This window comes from Aspergillus vadensis, assembly GCF_003184925.1.
Source record: "Aspergillus vadensis CBS 113365 unplaced genomic scaffold BO88scaffold_22, whole genome shotgun sequence".
Classification (NCBI taxonomy): Eukaryota; Fungi; Ascomycota; class Eurotiomycetes; order Eurotiales; family Aspergillaceae; genus Aspergillus; species Aspergillus vadensis.
In genome coordinates this window covers 544958-566161 of record NW_020292060.1, presented here as the reverse complement: position 1 = coordinate 566161, position 21204 = coordinate 544958, and the positions used below count along the sequence as shown (strand labels likewise).

At 50.2% G+C, this 21204-nt stretch overlaps 9 protein-coding genes and 1 non-coding gene across 10 annotated transcripts; 3 read left to right on the top strand and 7 right to left on the bottom strand.

Annotated features, from left to right (window-relative positions):
* Positions 1-374: 374 nt before the first annotated feature.
* BO88DRAFT_346965 (60S ribosomal protein eL14) lies at positions 375-1260 on the bottom strand (the record flags this gene model as incomplete). Its single annotated transcript, XM_025703359.1, has 4 exons — positions 375-434; positions 599-862; positions 968-1105; positions 1180-1260. Coding segments are annotated over 4 exons (543 nt in total), but the record flags the coding sequence as incomplete, so codon positions are not given.
* Positions 1261-1452: 192 nt separating this feature from the next.
* BO88DRAFT_126545 (uncharacterized protein) lies at positions 1453-2223 on the bottom strand. The gene is made up of 2 exons (XM_025701366.1): positions 2207-2223; positions 1453-2119 (listed from the first exon to the last, which is right to left on the bottom strand). The coding sequence occupies exon 2, from the start codon at positions 2038-2040 to the stop codon at positions 1564-1566; it is 477 nt and encodes a 158-aa protein (XP_025559999.1). The 5' UTR covers positions 2041-2119; positions 2207-2223; the 3' UTR covers positions 1453-1563.
* A 203-nt stretch (positions 2224-2426) lies between these two features.
* BO88DRAFT_371086 (protein transporter YIF1) lies at positions 2427-3785 on the bottom strand. The gene is made up of 3 exons (XM_025704193.1): positions 3371-3785; positions 2751-3314; positions 2427-2697 (listed from the first exon to the last, which is right to left on the bottom strand). Exons 1-3 carry the CDS (start codon positions 3656-3658, stop codon positions 2482-2484), a joined length of 1068 nt encoding a protein of 355 aa, XP_025559998.1. The 5' UTR covers positions 3659-3785; the 3' UTR covers positions 2427-2481.
* Positions 3786-3860: 75 nt separating this feature from the next.
* Positions 3861-6075, top strand: BO88DRAFT_371083 (signal recognition particle receptor subunit alpha). The gene is made up of 3 exons (XM_025704192.1): positions 3861-4167; positions 4228-4513; positions 4565-6075. The coding sequence occupies exons 1-3, from the start codon at positions 3949-3951 to the stop codon at positions 5998-6000; spliced, it is 1941 nt and encodes a 646-aa protein (XP_025559997.1). The 5' UTR covers positions 3861-3948; the 3' UTR covers positions 6001-6075.
* Positions 6076-6346: 271 nt separating this feature from the next.
* BO88DRAFT_t216 lies at positions 6347-6418 on the bottom strand. The gene has a single exon. It is a non-coding gene; the product is annotated as a tRNA-Arg (tRNA).
* Positions 6419-6666: 248 nt separating this feature from the next.
* Positions 6667-9460, top strand: BO88DRAFT_469779 (MFS transporter; the record flags this gene model as incomplete). The annotated part of the gene is made up of 4 exons (XM_025711631.1): positions 6667-6698; positions 7016-7091; positions 7225-8649; positions 8711-9460. The coding sequence occupies 4 exons, from the start codon at positions 6667-6669 to the stop codon at positions 8999-9001; spliced, it is 1824 nt and encodes a 607-aa protein (XP_025559996.1). The 3' UTR covers positions 9002-9460.
* A 544-nt stretch (positions 9461-10004) lies between these two features.
* BO88DRAFT_126477 (tetratricopeptide repeat protein) lies at positions 10005-14202 on the bottom strand. The gene is made up of 12 exons (XM_025701365.1): positions 14059-14202; positions 13807-13973; positions 13582-13720; positions 13448-13525; positions 13255-13388; positions 13153-13204; positions 12882-13084; positions 12760-12828; positions 12623-12709; positions 12383-12568; positions 10833-12335; positions 10005-10772 (listed from the first exon to the last, which is right to left on the bottom strand). The coding sequence occupies exons 1-12, from the start codon at positions 14100-14102 to the stop codon at positions 10129-10131; spliced, it is 3306 nt and encodes a 1101-aa protein (XP_025559995.1). The 5' UTR covers positions 14103-14202; the 3' UTR covers positions 10005-10128.
* Positions 14203-16099: 1897 nt separating this feature from the next.
* Positions 16100-19628, bottom strand: BO88DRAFT_126394 (F-box domain protein). The gene is made up of 2 exons (XM_025701364.1): positions 17050-19628; positions 16100-16982 (listed from the first exon to the last, which is right to left on the bottom strand). The coding sequence occupies exons 1-2, from the start codon at positions 19367-19369 to the stop codon at positions 16141-16143; spliced, it is 3162 nt and encodes a 1053-aa protein (XP_025559994.1). The 5' UTR covers positions 19370-19628; the 3' UTR covers positions 16100-16140.
* On the bottom strand, positions 19597-20680 carry BO88DRAFT_126366 (uncharacterized protein). The gene is made up of 2 exons (XM_025701363.1): positions 19887-20680; positions 19597-19822 (listed from the first exon to the last, which is right to left on the bottom strand). Exon 1 carries the CDS (start codon positions 20453-20455, stop codon positions 19889-19891), a length of 567 nt encoding a protein of 188 aa, XP_025559993.1. The 5' UTR covers positions 20456-20680; the 3' UTR covers positions 19597-19822; positions 19887-19888.
* BO88DRAFT_407130 (uncharacterized protein) lies at positions 20459-21008 on the top strand. The gene has a single exon (XM_025707342.1). It carries the CDS (start codon positions 20538-20540, stop codon positions 20697-20699), a length of 162 nt encoding a protein of 53 aa, XP_025559992.1. The 5' UTR covers positions 20459-20537; the 3' UTR covers positions 20700-21008.
* Positions 21009-21204: the final 196 nt, after the last annotated feature.

The window sequence follows — 21204 nt, the reverse complement described above, 5'->3', positions numbered from 1 at the left end:
TCATTCTCCATTACTTAAATATAATCTAATCTGCAGCAATTCATTGCTCCGTATCAATTCTACTGTTTTGATTTACTGGGACACAGTTGGGTTTGTGGATTGGTTTTTGTCTAAGTTGATGACCAGGTCATGTCAAGATCATTAATACCCCGAGATACCATTTGCCATATACTAATTGCAAGGCGTTCCGTGCCGCCCTCCATCTTTCATGACGTACGAGGATAACCTATGCCAGGATATCAAAGGTTCTTGAATCATTTTTATGCTGTCAATAATGCGTACAGCCCATTTTGCTGAAAATAAATTAAACCATCAGCAAATAACCCCGTCCCAAGGCAACCCTGTCACTCTATGCACCGAGCCTCATGAACCGTCTATGACTTAGGAGCAGCCGCCCTGAGCTTAGCGTGAGCCTTCTGGACCTCGTAGCGAGCCTGTAAAATCCAACATGTCAGCACTTGTTCCTGCAATTCCATGCACATCATATCTCCGGCTCTTTCCCAGTAATCGACCTATAGTCCCGACCACTTTCATATGATTTTCCCCATATAACCCCAATATTCCGTGCATGTCACACCATCGCGATTCGTAAACGTACCTGCTTCCGGAGGCGGAGGACCTTGAAGCGCTCGAAGTCGGACAGGTTCTTCCTGCGCTCAGCGCGCTCGGTCTTCTGGGCGAAGTTGGACTTGGCCCACTTGCCATCGATCTCCTCCTTCTGCCAAAGCTTCTTCACGGGGCCAGTACCGGCAGCACGGGGCAAACGGGGGATGACGAAGTGAGTGAGGGTGGCGTGGGAGAGAGGAAGGACGTGGCGGGGAACGATCTTCTGCTCCTCGGTGGAGGGACCGTCAACCAAGACCTAATCGATGCAACACATTTTGTCAATATCGCGTTCCTCCTAATATATATAAATCCGATTCCTTCGCGCTCGTAGCAACTCCGGTATATGCGCAAAAAAACGTACACGCTTGTGGTCGACAATCTCAACAATGGCAGCGAGCTTGCCGGTGTAAGGACCGCTGCGGATCAGCACAACGCGGCCAACCTCAACCAGCTTCCATTGAGCAACCTGAACATCGATATCGGCCATGGCGAAGGCTTCCTAGAAAAATAGCAAAAAGGGACGTCTTAGTTGAAGTCTTGCGGGGGTCACGGTAAGGGCGGACAGCAACTCACGGTCGACAGACTCCGGGAGGACGGTGTTGATAATTTGTTGTCGAAATGTCGGGTTGTCGAAGTCGTCCGAAACGCACAAGTCGCTCTGGTCTGCTGGATAGCGAATTTCGGTGCTGCGGCCCTTCGCCCACAAGAGTCTCGCTTAGCAGCCAGTAGCAGCCCACCCAGGGGCGTTTGCGTGCGGCCTAGGGCTGCCTCCCGGCCTTAGCGCGCTCCATCGGAGGTCGGATATTATCCGCTCCGATGGAGTTGCTTTTAAGCTTCAAGTTTTCAACGCGATCTACTTTGCTTGTTCCTCTTGCTATCTTGCAGAACTTAAAAGGTCCAGACTCTGTCGACCTTTGAGCCATTTTGCATCAGAACATAATGTTGTTCTGTCCAGAACTACTCCGCCATCTTGTTTACTAACTTAACTCCACTAGGGAGCTGGACTCTCCACACATTAACTGGTAAGCTCTTCCTACCTTGAAGCTTTTTATGTTTGCTCCCCCCCCTCCTTACATGATGCGGTAATTTGCGATTGACCCAGTGTCTGTGAGCCCTCGCCGGGGTTCTTATACAGCACTGTCGCATGATATTCAATTTCTTACATATTCTGATATCCTCACTTCTACATTGTTTCTTGACACCATATATACCTTCATGGAGTCTCATCGCTAACATGTTGAAGACTAAACAGGTTTGCGCATTCATGCCACTCGACTCTACTGCTGCCAACAGTTTGCTCATTCGGTACGTTGCGACTGCATTTCCTTGCTTGCACACCCCCCTCCAGTGATTAAAAAACTTTATCACGCCTAGATAGTAGTTGATGCCTTTGGCAATGAAATTTACTTCATCACCAAGATCTCTGAGGAGCATCTCATTCCACAATATTGTCACTCATTGCTTGTTTGACTGAGTTCTAACTCGTGGGATTATAGGATTTCCGATTGCGCTGCTATACAGTCATTAGCTAGAAAATTTTGAAATTGAATCTTTTTATCATGATTATTATGGAAACCTCTAGAGCTTGTAGAAAATTTACCTTGTAGAATTGTCGAGACCCCGCACCCTTTTAATTTACTCTGACCCCGTCCGACCAATGGTTTGCGTGTATGATCCGCCCTCTGGTATGACTTCATGTTCTGCGTGACAAAATGCAAGTAAACATAGTCATTATATAACATTCATCTATGAAAATGGTAATTTAATTCGATTTTACTGCTCTCCACAAAACGTACATGAATATGAACTAATATCCCTATCCCTTTTCATGAGGTCCGTCTATATCATTATGTGCAACCCGGTACCGACATGACCCTATGCTGAACCAGTTGCTCCACCACGAGATGCAATCGCCATCGGCCCCTCCCGACTCAGCACCCACATGAAAACGAACTGGATGACATAGGAGTAGATGAACAGGAACTGAGTGCGACGGTTACGCTGCGAGCGAGCAACCGTATGCATAGAACCAGTGCGCATAGACGCATCACTCGTAGAGTCCGGGAGAAGAACGTATTTCAGGGAACGGAGCTATGAGGCGTCATTAGTACAGTCGTCAACAAAGCATACAGCCATGAACGTACCAGGAAGAAGGCATTAGCAAGGAAGGTGTAAATGAAGACGACCCAGCCAACCCAGCCGCCGGTTCCTCGGCCTGGAGTGAGGATCTCAGATGTCAACAGAGTGACAATGATGCCGACAAACTTGTATCCCGAATATGCCACCAGATCCAACAGCTGTGACTCGTTGTTGATGCTGAGAATGTACATCGCCAGCTTCAAGCACATTATCTCGAACAGAATGACGGCGATAGCTGTGGTCGTGATCGAACCAAGCAGCTCCGGATGGAAGTTACCGCGGAATCCGGCCAGCATCGCTGAGAGAAGGATGTATGTGACAAGTGCCATGACGGGGATGTACATGTCTGGGGAGTTGAGATCGTCACGCGGAGGCAGGAACATGGATGAGTATTGTTGCTGGGATATCTGGCCATTGGGGCCCGTTGAAGCTGTTGTAAGGCGTGCCTGTTGACGGGACCAAGGCTTGTGCCGCCAAGGGAAGAGAACGAGGGATATTTTGTTCAGGACATAAGAGTTGGAGACGTTGAAGTAGTGCTTGAGAGCTGGTATAGAGACATAGCGATTGAACTTGGCGCCTGGTTAGCAATGCTTCATCTATAGGCACCATTGAAGCTGCTGCTTACGTTCTGCTCCATATATTCCTGTCCTGCTGCCATGGCGGTCTTGCCGACCTGGAATCCCATCTGCGCGGTGGGATCATTGATGAACCCCCCAAAGCCAGGAGCATACGTTCCGCTGCCACCCTGCGCAGGGGCGGGCTGATATGGGTTGCCATAGCCAGAGGTCTGAGGCTGCTGTGATGCCGGAGGCGGCGGCGAGCGCATCATGGGGACGGTCGAGACATGCTGAGGCACAGGATGGTGAAGGGGAGGGGACTGCGCCGGGGGTGGAGCGAACGACTGGCGGTACATGGTTCTTGGGTTGTAATAAAACTAGTTAAGAGGAGTTCAATAGCCAAAGAATGTCTTGCAAAGCTCGAGGGGTTGCCGAGACGGCAAATCGGGGGTGACTGGAGCGCAGAATGGGAGAAGGTTGAGGTGTGTTTCTACGTGGCTGAAGTCCTTCCCTTCGGATCACCGACAGATCAGCTTGCCGCCCGCAAATTCCCCACTGCGCGGATCTCGCCGTCCACTCCAACATCATTGTTCACTCGCCTCCGTACCCCAGTTTCACCAATACAGCATATCCACTTATCAGCAGCATGTTGGAAGCATTCGAGATCTTGACTGCCTCAGGGGTGGTTCTGTGGTCGAAGTCGTACGCGCCCGTCGGGGCGCATATTGTTAACAGCCTTATCAGTGATGTCTTCATTGAGGAAAAGGTCCAGCTTCAGGCAACGAGCAATGCCGCTCCTTCTTTCAAGAAAGAGAAGTACACTCTAAAGTGGAAAAGGGTGAAGGAATTTGACTTGATATTCGTGGTATGTTGCTGTCTCCGACCTCGTCTCAGGTCTTCTGTCTCTGACCGCATCTCGCTCTAGGCCGTCTATCAGAGTCTCTTACAGCTTGGCTGGATCGATAAACTCCTGGACAATATCTCCACCCTGTATATCGATTTGTACAAGGACCAACTACGAAGTACCCGCGCAAGGATAGCACAATACCCCTTTGACAAATACTTTGACCAGCAAGTTCGGGAGCTTGAGGATAAGTCGGGGCCTATCTCTTCGGAGGCATTCGTGGCTCATGCGGTTGATAAGAAAGACCCGCTGGTTTCGTCTGACAATGGCGGTCCCCCGCCGCCACCAGTGCCTGGTCTTCTCAAGGGTATGTCTCAAAGCGGGTTCATAGATTGTAATGATGCTAACATTCCTAAAGCGCAGCATCAAGCTGCGCTAGCCGGGGCGACCTCTGATGAGAGTACGCCACCACACACCCCGGATACATCGCGGTCGTCCACCCCTGTTGCGAACCACATCATAACTGCCAAGGGAGGGCCAGCTGGCCGAGTTTCGCGTCGTGCACGCAAGGCCGCTAATGCCAGCGCCAATGCTTCCTCAGGCGACGAAACCCGCAAAGGAAAGACACCCAAGAGCGGCAAAAAGATGCGCAAGTGGGATGCCGATGGATTTGCCGATGAAGATGATGGTCAGGTCCTCGACTACTCAGCCCATGCTGACGGTGAAGAAGCGGCTGCTCCGGCTGTGGAAGGCGTGTCGCAAGATTCTTGGGGACACAGAACTGGCAAGGGCCAGTTCGTACTGAAAGATCTGGGAGATGAAGTTCACTCTATTTTGGAAAATGCAGGCAGCGAAAAAGCGAAGGATGCGTCCTCTGCTGGCTTCGTCGGTTCAGGATTCAATGCAATTGGAGGTCTTCTGCGTAACATCGTGGGCGGAAAGACTCTTACCGAAGCGGATTTGGAGAAGCCCTTGAAGACCATGGAAGATCATTTGTTGAAGAAGAACGTCGCACGCGAGGCTGCGGTCCGGCTGTGCGAGGGTGTCAAGCGGGAGCTCGTGGGGAAGAAAACAGGCAATTTCCAAAGTGTGGATGCTGCTTTGCGCTCGGCCATGGAGTCATCTCTTCGGAAAATACTGACGCCTACCTCCTCTCTCGATCTGCTTCGTGAAATCGATGCAGTCACGTCTCCCACTAGCAAGCAACAGGCTCCTCGACCCTATGTTATTTCGATCGTTGGTGTCAACGGCGTTGGAAAGTCAACGAATTTGGGAAAGATTTGCTATTTCCTGCTGCAGAACAAATACCGTGTTCTCATCGCCGCATGCGATACCTTCCGATCTGGAGCTGTGGAACAGCTACGTGTTCATGCACGGAACCTCAAGGAACTCAGTGCCCGCGAGAACGCTGGCGAGGTTGAGCTGTACGAGAAGGGTTACGGAAAGGATGCAGCGAACGTGGCGAAGGATGCTGTCGAATACGGAGCTGCCAACCAGTTCGATGTCGTTCTTATCGATACTGCCGGCCGCCGGCACAACGACCAGCGCCTCATGTCCTCGCTCGAGAAGTTTGCTAAATTCGCTAACCCAGACAAGATCTTCATGGTCGGTGAAGCCCTGGTTGGCACGGACAGTGTGATGCAGGCTCGCAATTTCAACCAGGCCTTCGGTACTGGGCGAAACCTTGACGGTTTTATCATCAGCAAATGTGATACAGTTGGTGACATGGTGGGCACCCTGGTCAGCATGGTGCATGCTACGGGTATTCCCATCGTCTTCTTGGGAGTTGGTCAGCATTACGGCGACCTGAGAGGACTCAGTGTTCCTTGGGCAGTCAATCTGTTGATGAAGTGATTGGCGCGCAGGTTACATTAATGCAGTTACCAGCGAGTAATGAATAAGACTATGATGAAGAACCATGAAAATCCTACGTAGGCTAGTTCACTCTGTTCATGCGTCTTAACCGGGTGACAGTGCAGCGTTGCTTCTAAGACGCGTTTTAACATAAGCCATGGCAATGGTCCCGGCAGGACGCTACACGAGCTGACCGTGCATATTATCTGCGATGGAATGATTGATTAAGACGTAGTAGTATATCTGATAGATGTAACCTTTTAAGAAAAATACAAAAGAAAAACAACATAGACATGAAGACAAAGATGCCAAAGACTGAAATTGAAAAATAAATATTCAAAAAGAATGACCTACGCAGGATTCGAACCTGCAATCTCTTGATCCGTAGTCAAGCGCCTTACCATTGGGCCAGCAGGCCAGCTGATATATTTAGAGGTATATAAAATGTTATAAGTGGGAAGTTCAAAACCAAACAGCTTCAATTTTATAGATTCAAGTTCACTAAAGCATCGCAGAGAAACCCTTGATTCTGTGGAGAGACTTACCGCACACCTCTCGGTAATTCTCCTAGAAAGCCCTCAAAACAGGCGGGTGTTGCAATCCGTAGCTGGTTACCTACCGGGGAATGCCACCGGCATAGAGGGCGCAGCACTTCGCTGCTTGCAAATGAGTCCTCCGCTAGGACACGTAAAGCCCAGGTGAAATTGGCAGTAATTTCCCGTGCGACAACACTCATATACATCATACAACTGCTATTGAGAACAGTTCACTATCAGACCTGTCATATCAACCCAGTCGACAGCCACCGGATGACTCAGCCGTGGTTCTTCCAGTCCAGCCAGAACGCTTACATCATCTGCATGGGTTTGCCGGGGCTCCTCCGCACTTGACTATCCAGGCACCTCTTCCTTGTTTTGACATTCTCTCGATTTTAGACAGCTTCTGCTTTGCTTTGGATCTTCATCTCCAGACTTGAACTTTACGTGCGCGTCATTGACATCACTTGCGACTATAGTTCGCTGCTGTTGCCCCGGATCCACCCCCGAGTCTTCTTTTCTGGGGGCTCCAACGCCCCCCGCATCGCGAACGAGGTAGTGGCAATTGAAGCCCTTCGTCATTGCTCCGATTGTTGGTGAGGCTCAGCCACCGCCTCTATCGCGCTGTTCTCTGGGGAATACCTGAAAATCGCTATACGAACTCGCGTACTACCACTGTACTGCCGAGATGAGGACAGAAGAGCACAATCCGCTGAATCGGCGACATTCCTCTACGCTGCACTATCAGACCTTCGACACCCCGCCGCCGAAATCTCGCGGAAGACCGAACTCCGGCCAATCTGGATCATCAGGCGACGACTCGCATCATCAACCAAGCGATTCTCAAAATGGATCGGGACACGGATCTCCCCTGCCCAAGAAACAGATGGCGGTTCTGGCGATGATATCCCTCTGCGAACAGACGGCCTTCAACTCCGTCAGTCCTTACCTACCCGATATGGCGTCCTCTTTTCCCGAAGTCGAACCGGATATGGTCGGGGTATACGTTGGAGCGATTGCTACTGCGTTCGCAGTAGCACAGCTGGTCACAAATTACTTCTGGGGCTGGCTATCTGATAGGATAGGACGGAAACCGGTTATTCTGCTGGGTACAATTCTCACGGCGGCTTGCTTCTGCGCTTTTGGATTTTGCAGAACGCTTTACCAGGCAATCGTTGTTCAGGCGATGATGGGCGCCGTTAATGGCAACCAAGGTCTGGTGTCCACATGCCTGGGTGAGATCACTGATCGGAGCAATCAGTCGAAGGCCTTCACCTATCTGCCTGTTCTCTATGGCATTGGTGGCATAACTGGACCTCTGTTAGGAGGCCTGCTGGTCTTCGAGCGGAATCCATTTGACAAAAGCCAACCCAACCCCTTCCCGTACCTCATGCCGAATTTGCTCGCCGGTGGGATCTTAGTTGTGGACTTCGTCCTGTCGATATTCTTCCTCGAAGAGAGCTTGGAGGACGCAGAGACCTTACCCGATTTCAAGCAGAGAGTCCGTGCTCTATTCGCGTGGTTGTGGGAGTGGACTAGCTCTGCAAAGAGCGCGAGTCGGGTAAAACCACCACATGCTGGCAATTATCGCCACCTTCGTACGAGCTCGTACGAAAGTCAGGATCATGATAGTGAACTAGACTCGGCGTCTGAGGTATCGGAAACTCACCAGACCCACCATGAGTCGTTGACACGAAGTGAGATTTTCAATCGGGATACGGTGCTGCTCCTTTTGACCTATCTCATTTTCGCTCTCTGCAACGTTGCTTTCAACTCGCTGTTTCCTATCTTCTCGCAAGCCCGTCCCCCACTTGGGCGTGGTCTGACCCCTTCGGAGATCGGTCTTGCTCAAGGGTTCTCCGGCTTTGTTACGATCATATTTCAAATATGCATTTTCGGCAAATTGAGAGATAAGATGGGAAATCGCTGGTCTTACCGAGCGGGCTTGTTTGGCTTCGTCATTTCGTTCCTGCTCATGCCTTTCGTCGGATACAAGAGCAATGGGGGTAATGGAATAAGCGGGAAGACCGCGCTTTTGGCGATCGAGTTGTGCTTTGCGTTGCTCGTCAAAACAGTCGCCTCAGTTGGCGGACTGACAAGTGCACTTCTACTGGTAAGTAGTTGGCTATCTGTGTTATGACCCAAGAAGATCAGGCTAACTCTGGCCAACCTAGATTACCAACTCCGCGCCGGATCATGCCGTCTTAGGATCCCTCAACGGGCTCGCTCAGACCCTTTCAGCCGCAGGCCGTGCAGTCGGCCCATTCCTGTCCGGCAGCCTATTCTCTCTTGCATCCAGACTCAAGCACAAAGGAGAAGCCATGCCATTCGGTGTTTTCGCCGCCGTCTCCTTTGTCGGGTTCATCCTGAGTTTCGGCATCCGAGGCCGTTCCCTCGAAGCCGAGGACTGGGAAAGCGACAGCGACGACACGTACAAGTCAGACGATGACGAAGCCGACGCGTGAGAGGGGCACAGTGTGCACCTTTATTATTCCTGCCAATCAATCAATTACCGATCCTTAAACCGAACTAAAATAAGAATAATCTTTACGACCTCACGATTTATCACTTACAGTTCCGTTCCATAGACAAGAGCACGCCTTTCGCTGATTACCTTCCTGGACTTGAGGAGATTCCTATTTGAGCACATCTTCCATGGTGCATTTTCATTCATCCTTTCTTTTTTCCCCAATGCATACAGACATGCATGGTGTTTGGCGTGGTTATATGCGCGCATTGTATATGCTGGTCTGGAAGACGAGACTTCTTTTGATTAGGACTACGGATAGATATTGATAGCCCTGGGTGTTTCTTTTTCGTTGACCTCTACTACTACTACTACTAGATAGACCGGTCGTGACGTGTTCCAGTCACGCTTTCTTCCTTTCTTTCTTTCGCCTCTGATTGGCAACTGTATCAATAGGATTTATATTTTGCGATTCAGCTTATGATGTACCCTTCCTTGCCTTGTTAGAATTTGAAACTCGATCACTGTTTAATCTTGCATTGCAATCTACCCATTTGAGCATACTTAGTGCTCACACTTTTTCCAAATGCTCAATGTACATAACATACAACAACAACAACATTGAAAGCTAGTAAAAATTCACATCACAGATACACGTACAGAGTGTACAGATATCTGACATCAAGGAAAAATACTGATATCCAAATGAAGCTTCGACTGAAGCCGAACGAGGACGATCCAAATAGCCGAGAGAAGTGGTATCGACTGATAGGATCATAGTAAGGAAAATGAGAAATAAAAAAAAAATGGCAAAACAATATGATCTCAGCATTATATATAAAATCTCGGACATGATAAATCACAGACACTGCACTCATGGAGAATCACACATAGTAGTAACTAACAACACATGAAAAACACAGTAAGAGAGTTCATATGTAGTAGCAGAAGTAGTAGTAGTAGTAGTAGTAGTAGTAGTAGTAGTAGTAGTAGTAGTAGTAGTAGTAGTAGTAGTAGTAGTAGCAAACACAGGAATGAAACACACACAAGAAACAGAACGAAGGGAATCCCGAGAGGTTAGTTCAATTACCGATATCATATATCTCAATGCGATGGCGTTTCGACTTAATCTTTCCACACCCATTCAAAAACGTACATGAACGGCTCATACGGATAGTTAGTAGTTACGACAAGTCCCTGGGCGTATTCGATCAGGTCTTTGTTGGGGATATCAAGGGCTCGGAAGCGTTCCTTTTCGCCACCGCCGCCACGGACTCGTACGCGCTTATCGACCAAGGCGCGGTGCATTTTCTTCCCCGGAGCGACGAGAAGATATCTTGCTTCTTCTGTTGGGTCAGAGCCGGGGGATGCGGGGGCGTAGAAAACAGATTCTTGATGCTCTGGGGTGGTCCATTGGACTTTGCTGGGCGGGAAGAGATGTGGAGGGTTGTTGATCATGGTGTAACGGATGTCGGATTCGCGGGCGAAGACGATGACTGTGTTAACGTCTGGGTTGAGTTTCATCCGGAAGGTAGTGAATTTGCGATGATCGAGATGGTAAGCGGTACTGGCTGTTATATTGACAGGTCGGGTGGTGTCGAGTTGGCGGATTCTAGTGATCGCAAGGTCGCGTGCTGGGACGGGGCATTTGTGCTTCATTCGGATGGACTTGGATTCGAGACGGGTGACGGATGGGATGCATTGGGAAGCATGGGAGGCGCAGGCAGCCTTGTGACATTTATCATTGCAGAAACGGAAGATATTGCAGGCTGGTCGTTGTATATTAGGTTAGAATTGCGTGTGGGAAAAGCAAGGGAAGGAGAACCTACTGTTGCACAAAGTGGTGGTAGGTGTGCCGCACTTCTCACACGGCCCGGGCTCATGCAATGCCCAATCTTGCTTCTCAGCTGTGAGCATATTTCTTCGTCCGTTGAGAGCCAATATCCTCTCCTCGGCGAACTCTATCCTCGTCTGCAGGTAGCGGTCTTCCGGGGTTCGTCGTGCCATATGGACTAGCTGTTTGTAGGCAAGCATGGCCTTGTCGATAGAGTCGAGTTGTTCGTGGGAGACACAGAGGGTGCTGAGAGCATCATACGTTTCGATTGCTTCTGGTCCCTTGATGGCCAAGAAGTCTTCGACCAAAGATTCGAAAAGATTCGCAGCATCCCGATAGAGGCCAGCGTTGATATACGATCGTCCTAAATGTTGGATGACCCGCAGGGCGTCTGGTTCCTGAGAATGTTGATATTGATCAAGAATGTCATTTATTTCACTTGGAAAGTCAAAATTCTCAGAGCATTCAAGATACCGAATGACCGCTTCTCTTGTGATAGGACTGGTAATACCGAAGACTGCCTTGTAATGTGGGATGTTTCGGCCGCAGATCATTTGCGCCTCCTTATTCAGTTCAAGTTTGTGGTACAGGAGAGATAGTTGGTTCTTTGCAGTCAATGTTCTTTCATTATGCAGCCCAAAAACCGTATCGAGTGCCGGGGCTGCTTTCTCCAGAAGGAGGAGGGCCGATTCCTGATCACCTAAAGCGACCTTCAGCGTGGCAAGGTCCTGCATGCTCTTCAGAGTCTCTGGGTCGTTGTGCCCCAATGTCTTCAAGCGACCTGCAAACGAGCGCTCGTATAAAGCTGCTGCTTGTGTAGCATATCCATCCTTTGAATCGAGCGCTCCTAGGTCATGCAGAATGGCGAAATTATCGGGATGGTCGCGCCCAAACGTCCGCTTGAATAATCCAAGAGCCGTCAAATAACAGACAGTCGCCTCTTGTGTCCTTTCCAAATGGCGATATACCCGTCCCAAGGAATGGAGAAGTACCGCTCGGCAATGCTTGTCAATATCTAATGCTGGACACTCATTGAGCAATCTCAGCGCATTGTGAAATTTGCTCATTGCAGTTTCCAGATTCCCCTGATTCAGAGCATTCTGGGCTCGCATCTGTTCGTGGAGAATACGAGACCAAACGCTTGCAGCCGCGAGCTCGTCTTTAATCTGTAGGAAAAGCTGGGCAATCTCATCAATCTTCAATATTCTTTGACGCCCAGATGCATCGTGAACAATTGCGCCGCCCGAGATATGCTGGGTGTGGATGAAGATATTCTGCGTTTCCCGTAGCAAGGCCATGTATTCAGTTTCCGCGACAGATTCCTGCGTAGGCTCAGTGACCTGCGTCCGGCCATCCGTCGAAATCACGTCACTCTTCCGGGTCGTTGCTGCTCTCCTTTCGCTTCGCGTATACTTGGTGACGAACGAGAACCGTATGGTGTTCGCTCTCTTAATCAACTTCCTACCGCGATCTGAGGTAGATCGTGCACGCGAGACACCTACAGTAGTGAGTGCTAATTCGGTAGACTGGCTTCAGCATACTGACCTTTGGGGACCTTGCGACCGAAGAGTCTCTGCAAGAATGATTGCCTCCATGAGGCTCTTTGTTGCGCTTGCGGGCGTTCTTTCTCAGCCTGGCCACTCCGGAGCTCGTTCTTAGGGCCCGGACGACCGCTTTCCTCTTCACAGAGCGTCCGTTTAGACTCCACTATGGATCCATTATAATTAACTCCTATAGACAGAATGTTAGCTGAGCTTCTGGCTGTCTAGTCGGCTTCATATATACCATTCGTAGCGTAGCTCATTGTTGACAGAGCTGTTCCCGGCTCATTGTTGCCTTCAATTTGCTGATAGATACCGTGGGGGGCATGTACTGCCAATCCAATTAGCAATTAGAGATAATCAGAGAACCTGGCGGCATACCTCGTTCCAGGTCATATAGCCCCGAAAATCCGATAGCGACCAGCTCATCCTCCTCTCCTTGTGAGAACTCTTAGCTGTATTAGTACGGAAAGTATTCAATGATTGATTGGGAGATAACGTACTTCTGAGCGACCATGAATCACGTATCTTTCGGGCTTTTTTGGAAAAGGACTGGTCCCCAGCGCCGTTCGTTGAGGGGACTTTGGAACCCATGGAGCCTTTTTGCGTAAAGCTAGAACTTCGACTGTGATTAGCACTGGCCATGTCCCTCGCCGTGCCCCTAACAACGATGTCGTCCCGCGGATCGTTCAAGATCGGCTGGTATCTGCAGTCCTGACGTCAGAAAAAGTGTCCACTGCACACCTAGAAGCTCGAGCACGAGGAATTACTGACGAGACATTGCATGGTTCACCGCAATGCTTGCAGTCAACAAAAAATGGCGTATCTGAGACTCGGTTAGACCCCGCTAGTGATAAAGACAGTGGCGGATCATACTTCGTTGCCGATCAAGCCCTTCCTCACCATCGCCAAATGTGAATGGCCTTTCACAGTTGCCACAGAAAAAGCAAATCGGCCGGGAGTTGAGCGGGATGAAACGTTTCTCAACACGGTAACCTTTCGTGATTAGACTATAACGGTAGCTCCAGTCAGCAATTCTGTCTAGACAAATTGGACAAGGATCAGATACCGGTCCCGCGTCATCACATATACGGCAATTGCAGTGCCAGGACAGTATTTCGTTAGATAATGATGTTTCAACTCGCTTCTGCATGACATGTCAAAGTCTGTACCGATCAAGGGGAATATCAGGTTCGGCCGTACAGCGAAGAAAAAACCGCATTGCAGTCGGGACAATTGATATCCACTGCACCGAATATAGTCCCATCATCGTCTCGGAACGGAGGAAAACAACGCAAAGCCTCCTTCGTATTTGCAACACCGGGATAAGCATCATCCGTCTCTGCCAACCAGATTAGTCCCAATTTTAGTCGATGCAAATACAACCACAGGCTGCACCCATATGTAGGTAGCCGGGGGGCAGCATACCGCTCGTAGATCTGCCGACTAAAGACAGCAGCACGTCTGAGGCTCTTAGAACACGGCCTTTGGCCTCGAACCTATTTGGAGCACCCTGTAACGAATTCCTCAGGATGATATCTGTATCGAATTGTCGCTTTGCCTCCGTCTGCAGCCCTCGAATGTCGCCGAAATCTCTGACCAATCGATATCGTGGGTTAGTTGTTGATTGATAATCCATACAGGCTGCAGCCATGACAGCACAGGAATGCGTGAACTTACCTCTGAACCGACAGGTTAGCGTCGGGAACGGATTCCGTAGCCATCTTGGGGGGGAGGTGAAGAAGATGCACAAGGACAGGAGAATGAGAGGAGAAAACGACGTCGAAGATGTGCGGCTGTCCGTTTCAAACAAAATGTCGGGAAGAGATCAGACCCTCAAAAGTCAGGATGAGGCGTCACTTTTAATGAGCTGTTGGACATGCTGGCGCAGATACATACATATGCAGGTCAGCCGGTGGTCTTGTCTAGAAGTAAACGGCGGTGCCCCATTCTTGATGGTTTCTAGGAGGGACTGGGGAAGTTTCTCCTCTAGCGCTAACGCTTGTCATCCCTCGCATGTTAGTCTGGAACAAAGCTTGCGAAGGAGAGGCGCTTGAGTTCAGTGAAAAGTGATATATTGGACGATTGATCGATTGGAATGCCGAGGGAGGGATGGACGACAGGGTTGGTTGGTAGGCTTTGCCGCTCATTTTCTTGCATCACCAGCATCGATAACATTATCTTGATTCCACAAACTGACGGACCGCCTTGATGCAGCCAGTGAGTGCAATGCCTGTGTTCCCCTCGTTTTCCTCCCTGCAATAAACAAACCGACCCCCCTTGCGTCGAACAAGTTCGAGGGTCAAACCTGTCCGCGCCTCTCCGCTCTCACCGCATTATGTCTGTCCCAAAAGTCGAGCCATAGATATATCATATCATATCGATCTTTTCTTCCCTTTATTTGCTTTGCTCATAATTTCTCCCCATCTAAGCAATGCCATTGGCACATCATTCGTCAGATCTCCCAGGCTGAGTCGTGCTTCTCGGCGAAGACTCGAAAAAAAAGCAAAGGGAAGCCTCGTTTGCGATCGTCGGGGGCCCTTCTCTCCTCCCGAGTTGATACATCACAACCGCGTCAGGGACGTTTCCAATAATTGGCTAGACCACGAGATAGTTCCAGCAATATCCATGCCAGTCGAACTGCTTCGAAGGACATGTCAAGGTCGGGGACCCCAATGAATAAATGAACATGCTGGGTCTTTGGCTGTCAGCTGAAGCACGTCCGGACGTGCGTGCAAGCGGGATCCATTCGACCTCACCGTGTCCATGACAGCTTGCATAAAGTAATGAAGCTTCCTGCAAGTTAGGAAACTAGAATAGAACACCCGAAGAAGCACCAAGGAAGCGGGTGAGATGAGCGTCGAAGCAGTTTCCCGAGACAATAGTCTGGAAGTTTGTTTCAGGCCCGATTTGTCACATCGGAAATAGTTATAATTAAACCATTAAACTTTCACCCTTTTGTTCGATGCTCTGGGCCACTCTCTCCAGGGCGCCAGGGAAAGAACGCCCGCCGAAGCAGATGGCTTTCGAAAGTTGAGCTGGCTAGTAGTATTTGGCTTGCAGTGGGTTGAGACGGGAAGGTTCGGGATTTCCGCTGGCCTGTAAGGATAGATAGCCTTACCCTCAACACGGTCCGTCGGCTCTCTTACAGTACGTGGACTGGCGTGACATACCGGCAGATGAACAATCTCAAATGCTCTCGACACAGAATAGATGATCATTTTGCCATCATCCAGGGCTACTGCTAGCTTTCCGTCCATCCATCGCTGAGCTCCTTGCAAATCGGCTGACGAAGGCCGCCTTGATTTCTAAAGCTGCGCCATTTCAGCACTATAAGCCCGGGTGTACAGCCTCACGAAAGGGCTCCAGAATTGCTACAAAATGATGCTGCAGTCTGAAAAATACATCCCTAAGAAGGGGAGGGGGTTATCCAGTAGATCAATGGGCGTCCTTGTAAGCTCAAGTTCCGCTAAAAGAGGTGTCTAGAATAACATCTTCTCATGGTTCCTCAGAATCTTGGATGGTCAAGATTGAATGGTAAAATATGGCTATACACGCTTGTAGTAGAGATGAAAGTAACAAAAAATTGTGGTACACAGTGGTATCAACCCGAACAACAACGCCTTAGAGTCAAAGGAAACCCTTGGAAGAAGGCAGGCCGTAATACAATGCAATTATGAATCAGAACGTACAACAAGTGCAGGCCTAGCTGCCATTGATGTGAAGATAAAGCGACAACGATTCTTGAAGATGCATTGCTGCTCAAGCCCATTTCCAGCCTGAATGTCTCGATTCCGGACTGTTGATGACCGAGGAGAGAAAGCTTTTGCGTTTCCTCAGGGAAAATCCCCTGCTGCTCTGCTCATGGGTTCTACGTTCCCTGGTGAGTAAAGATATCGCCGCATTCATATTTATACCCTCGCCACTGTCTGTTATCTTGAGGGCCCACTTGGCATCCTCTTCGGCAAAGCCAAGCTCTCGAACCATGATGTCAATGGCGTGGTCAACAGGGTCGCGAACCTGTGGTGGGTAGTACACTGGTGTGACTGGTTGGAGGGGTTGCACATAGGACACGTTTGTCACGTAAGAGTGGGTAGTAGGCGGTATTTCTATCCTTGACACAGACATTGGCGGCTGAGGCGCGGGCGGAAGGCCTTCTAGGCGGCTCATGATGGTCGCATAATGAGATATGGGCCGTTCTTCAGCGAGTACAGGATTGGGTGGACTGGGCTGCTGCTGCCTCTGATTCCTTAACTGGGCAGAATAGGCTGCTTGCCGTCGGCGATGGAAGTCAGGCGAAGACTCTCTCTCGCCGGGAACGTTAGAAGTTTGTGATACATCATGCGACCCCGAAGGTTGAGAGCCAAAGCCAGGAGAGCGCATTGACACTTGAGAAGTACTACTTCCCCGTGGCTGGCAAGCTTTCGACACAGCCTCTCTCAGGAATGACGAACGGCTCGCACCAGTGTCAGATGCTTCCCAGTTTGTCAAGCCCATCGAATGGGCCCTCTGGAAAACAGCAGTAGTGTTGTCATGGGAATGGATTGAGCCGAGCACCAAGACTGCTGAAAGTCCAAGTGTGAGAATGTAGTAGGTCCACTCCTCTACTCAGACGGGTTAGCGACTTGGTAACAGTGAGACCAGAGACTCATCAAGGTGAGATTCGCTTACCTAGAACTGCTTCTTCCTTGGCAGAATCGTTTGCCTCTACATTATGGCCGTCGAATACTCCAGTTGCTCGTGCTTCAGTACATTTACCGTGCATTGGCTGAAGAAGCACACCTAAGCAGGTCCATATTTCCGTCATATCAAGAAGCTGCTCCTTTGATAGGCCTCCTGTATTGCCGTCCCCGAATCCCGCAGGAGGTTCGAACAAAACGCTATTCGCGTCATATGGATCGGCTATAGACGTGAATTCCGAGACACGTCGATTCCTGGCTACCTTGCCACCCTTCAACCAATCCAACTGCCCCGCGATGTCTCCCTCTCTACCTTTCCCGGAACCGAAAAGGCGACAGAAAGTCCAAACCCGCCAAAAGGCATCATCGACCTCGGCGGCACGAACATCGTCGGTGCCGGATAGCCCACGGATCGTTTCGGGGCGCAGAAAAGTCCCACAACGAGCTAGTATAAGCGATTTGAGATGAGCCAGTGTGTATATATCCTCGGCATAGCGCTTGAGATAGCGGCTGGGCGTGTATTCAGGCACAGGGGCGTCAGGGTCCAGCACAAATTGCCATTCGGTATCCCATGGCGGGCTCATTTCGCGCAACTCCCACGCTGGCGCAGACATGGCAAATACAGCTATCCTCATAAGCTTCAACTCGTGCTTCTTAAACACCCGATAGAAGTCTCTGCGGGCTACCGCAACATTGAAAAGGTCATCAAGGGTGGTGATATGCTCCAAGACCGTCAATATAACGCGGTCAGGCAGCGTGTCAGGCATTGCTCCAACAGATACACTGACAGATACCCTGACAGGTACATCGATCGCAGTGGTAGTATCGCCTTGCAGCTCGGCTGGCGGTTGTGGGGAACCGCCCTCCAGCTCATAGACCATCGCTGAAGTTTGCGAAGTTTGTTGATGTTGACGAGTGGCTGGTATACCATCGAGTTTACTGTACGATACGAAGTACTTATCTCCGACAGAAGCGCCCCTCGCTCTCTCATGCGGCCTTCTTAGCTGTTCAGGGTCTTCATGAGTGCCGTGGATGTTGTCTCTTTTCCGACTGGACTCCCCCATTTCCTTTGTCTGAAGGCGGGGAAGCCTCATCCGAAGTTCCTTCTCCCCGCCAGCGGAAAGAGGTCTCTCACGGAAACCAATGACTGAAGATCCCTGTAACTCAGCGATCTCGCCGTCTCCGAGTTCTGCGACAGCTGGTTGATGTAAGATGCTGGCCCTGTAGGATTCCGGTTCTGACTTAGAGCTGGTGTTACTGGTGGATCGCTGATGGACACGACTCAGTTTCCGACCGAAAGCGGGTACTGAGAAGGAAAAGGACGGTTTGTTCTTCAGTGATTTCTTTGTTTGTTTCGCATCTTCGCGGGATTTGACTTTGTGGATCTGACGATTGTTATGCACGCTAGCAGGGGGTCGAGGGGCTGGTCGAGTCGCAACCATGTCCATATTGCCTCTACTAATCTGCAGAGGCCCGTCTAGAATCTGAAGAGGACTGCGAGGAGAGAGTTGCGCGGGAGTCTGCTGCTGCTCACCGAGTCCGGCTAGAGTCCTCTCCAGGTCGTTGCACGCCTGCGACAACGTCGGATGATGATGACTTGCATGCTTCTTTGAACGTGGCGGAGGGTCCAAGCGACCAACATATCCGGGTCGTCCATCGTGCATTTGAGGGGTTTTATGACGGATTGAGAGTGGTGTCAACTCAATGGGAGGCTCCTGAGGCAGAGGCTTGTCTTTGGACTGAGCAATTGAAGAGCGGCTCGGGAACGGAGGAGGAATTTGATGCGCATATTTTGACTCGTCAAAGACGCCAGCCCTTGTGGGTGACGTTATGTGAAGACTATCCACCAATTTATGAACTGGTGATGTAGCTTCGGATCCCTGACTCGTTAAGGAAGACCTGCTAGTGTAACTTGATGACCTGTTATCCGCCACATCTTCAGACGACAGAGAAGAAGGCCCTTTACTCCTTCTTTCCGGTTGCTGTGAAGGACCGTCAATATGAGGCGGGCCCTTCGTGTGAAATTGCGGCAAGGGCGGGTATGTACTGTTAGTAGGGGATGCCAAGGAGAAGTGAGAGGACAGTTCGGGGAAAAAACGAGCCCAGCGAGTTCCAGACCATGGAGGTGCTCTCTCAGAAATAGGCGAAATAGAATCATCATCGCCGTCTTCGTCATCTCCAGCAAAGTCATCGTCCACCATGTATGGGGCATCTGACGCCTTCTCTTCAGGATGGGGAGATGTTGTTCCCATTGCGACAGCGGTGGGTTGTGAAATGGGTGAATTGCGCTTAGGCAAGTCCAGCACATCCATCTTTGGGACTGAGGGGCCTTTAATTAGCCCTATACCAACTCTTGAAATCCTGTTTAACGTAGGACTGGCTTCCGCACCGAGCCAACAGTCTTTCCCCTGGGGCACCTGAATGGTTCGATGGTAACAATTGGCTGCTACCTACACACAAAGTCCGTTGTCATATGGCACAGTGCACCCGTCCGTTTAGGGACTTGTACAACATGGTCTTGAAGACGCCCTTGTTGTTATCCTTTGTTGGGTCCGACAATGTTATTTCGGGGTTTGTTCCGTATATTCAGAAGTACGACTGGCCGAACTAAGTAGATACTCCCAAAATCCGAACGAGCGGAGTCCGAAGTGGAGGGCCGGAGATGAACGCGAGAAAGCCGTTCCGACAATTCAATAAAGGTTGGACCCAAGTTTGCGTGAACCCTTTCAAAAAGGGTGACAAGGATAGCGAAAGGTGGCACCCGACTGTTCGCGACGGATCAGCTCAAAGGGATCACGGAAAGCGCAGTGTTGGGTTCAGTATACTGACAGTCAACGCCGAGCGGGCGAACAAAGAAAAAGAGTTTCGATGGAGCAGATGACGCGCGACCGACAAAGAGTCGTGAGATGCACACGTACGAGTATATGAGAGGTTGTAGCAGATAGAAATGCCATTGAAGTCCTACCCAAGTAAGACTGGAATGAAATCTGACTCGAAATCCTGGTTGTCGCAGACTCCACGTGCCGGGGGGAGGTGCTTTTCTTATCCCTAAATCGGAGGGAATGCGCGTCCGGGCAGTTGGGGACATGACGCCAGCTAATAATTAATGGAGTAAGCAGCAGTGGATGGGCACAGCGATAGGCTAGGGAGACGGTGGCACGAAGAATGGATCGACTCAAAACCGCGGGGGCCAAAACTACTCCTAGTAGGGAGTAGATACACACTTTAGTGAGGGAGACTACTGTAGTTGTCCGTGCCACTATGTTTTTCCCGGGGAGGAAAGCGAGTTGTTTCTTGTCAGTCTTGAGTCTCCGCCCGTCTTTCCGGATCCGAGGGGCCAAACATCCTCCCCCAGTCACTCTCACTCTCTTTCTCCATCTTGATGACGATAATCTCATCCTCTGGTGCCGCCTTACGAGGATTTCCCTATGGCAGATAGATTACCAGCAAAATGCCTTACACTCGAGGGACTACTCTATCATGAAGTTGTGGAATCTGCAAAAGACCCAGATCGTGGCTGCGCCATCCACCAGCCTTCTGATCGCCAATCCTCCCGCAGTCCCCATTGTCCCTTCAGCTCGTATGACCGTTACCGAACTCTGCTGCAGCCACAGCCTTGATCTATTAATTTCTCCCTCTTAACCCACCTTGACCTACTTTGATCCAGTGCAGACGCTAAAATGCAACGCCATTCGCTGTGGCTTGGGAACCAGGCAGTGTCTCACGAATGAGATACTAGGAAGCACACCAAACCCGGACTGGGATAACAATCCCCAGTAGATTGCGTAGGCCGTCTCTCTCCATCCCTGTCTGCCTCATGCAAACCCAGGTAGGTGGGTGCCCAGCATCATGGATTCAATCATGTCGCCGGCCTTCGGACGTCGGAGCACACTCATGCCTGCATGCAATGAAACGGATCTGCGGGTACGTAAATCCGTCTTTAAACTCCGTAATTCTACGGAGTCGTTGAGTTCAAAGGAAGCATGCTTTCTTAGTAAGACTCGAGGGATCGATCCATTCATACGAACGGTCGCTTGTTATTCAGTTCCTCCAGTCCCGGGATCAATACAAATGTGTTTGAGACAGCCGATCACCATCACTTAGCTAAGACGAACTCCATCGCCTCAGCTGCTTCCGCGCATGGATT

Bases quoted from the DNA above. Each gene is read 5' to 3' on its own strand.
- BO88DRAFT_126545 (XM_025701366.1), bottom strand. From the start codon at position 2,040: ATGCTCCTCAGAGATCTTGGTGATGAAGTAAATTTCATTGCCAAAGGC.
- BO88DRAFT_371086 (XM_025704193.1), bottom strand. From the start codon at position 3,658: ATGTACCGCCAGTCGTTCGCTCCACCCCCGGCGCAGTCCCCTCCCCTT. The intron at 3,315-3,370 runs GTAAGCAGCAGC...CCAGGCGCCAAG, and splicing joins AGGAATATATGGAGCAGAAC to TTCAATCGCTATGTCTCTAT. The intron at 2,698-2,750 runs GTACGTTCATGG...GACGCCTCATAG, and splicing joins TTGCTAATGCCTTCTTCCTG to CTCCGTTCCCTGAAATACGT.
- BO88DRAFT_371083 (XM_025704192.1), top strand. From the start codon at position 3,949: ATGTTGGAAGCATTCGAGATCTTGACTGCCTCAGGGGTGGTTCTGTGG. The intron at 4,168-4,227 runs GTATGTTGCTGT...ATCTCGCTCTAG, and splicing joins AATTTGACTTGATATTCGTG to GCCGTCTATCAGAGTCTCTT. The intron at 4,514-4,564 runs GTATGTCTCAAA...ACATTCCTAAAG, and splicing joins AGTGCCTGGTCTTCTCAAGG to CGCAGCATCAAGCTGCGCTA.
- BO88DRAFT_126477 (XM_025701365.1), bottom strand. From the start codon at position 14,102: ATGGCTACGGAATCCGTTCCCGACGCTAACCTGTCGGTTCAGAG. The intron at 13,974-14,058 runs GTAAGTTCACGC...TCGATTGGTCAG, and splicing joins GCTAACCTGTCGGTTCAGAG to AGATTTCGGCGACATTCGAG. The intron at 12,569-12,622 runs GTATATATGAAG...TTCTGTCTATAG, and splicing joins AATGAGCTACGCTACGAATG to GAGTTAATTATAATGGATCC.
- BO88DRAFT_126394 (XM_025701364.1), bottom strand. From the start codon at position 19,369: ATGGATGTGCTGGACTTGCCTAAGCGCAATTCACCCATTTCACAACCC. The intron at 16,983-17,049 runs GTAAGCGAATCT...CCGTCTGAGTAG, and splicing joins CAAGGAAGAAGCAGTTCTAG to AGGAGTGGACCTACTACATT.
- BO88DRAFT_126366 (XM_025701363.1), bottom strand. From the start codon at position 20,455: ATGAGATTATCGTCATCAAGATGGAGAAAGAGAGTGAGAGTGACTGGG.
- BO88DRAFT_407130 (XM_025707342.1), top strand. From the start codon at position 20,538: ATGAAGTTGTGGAATCTGCAAAAGACCCAGATCGTGGCTGCGCCATCC.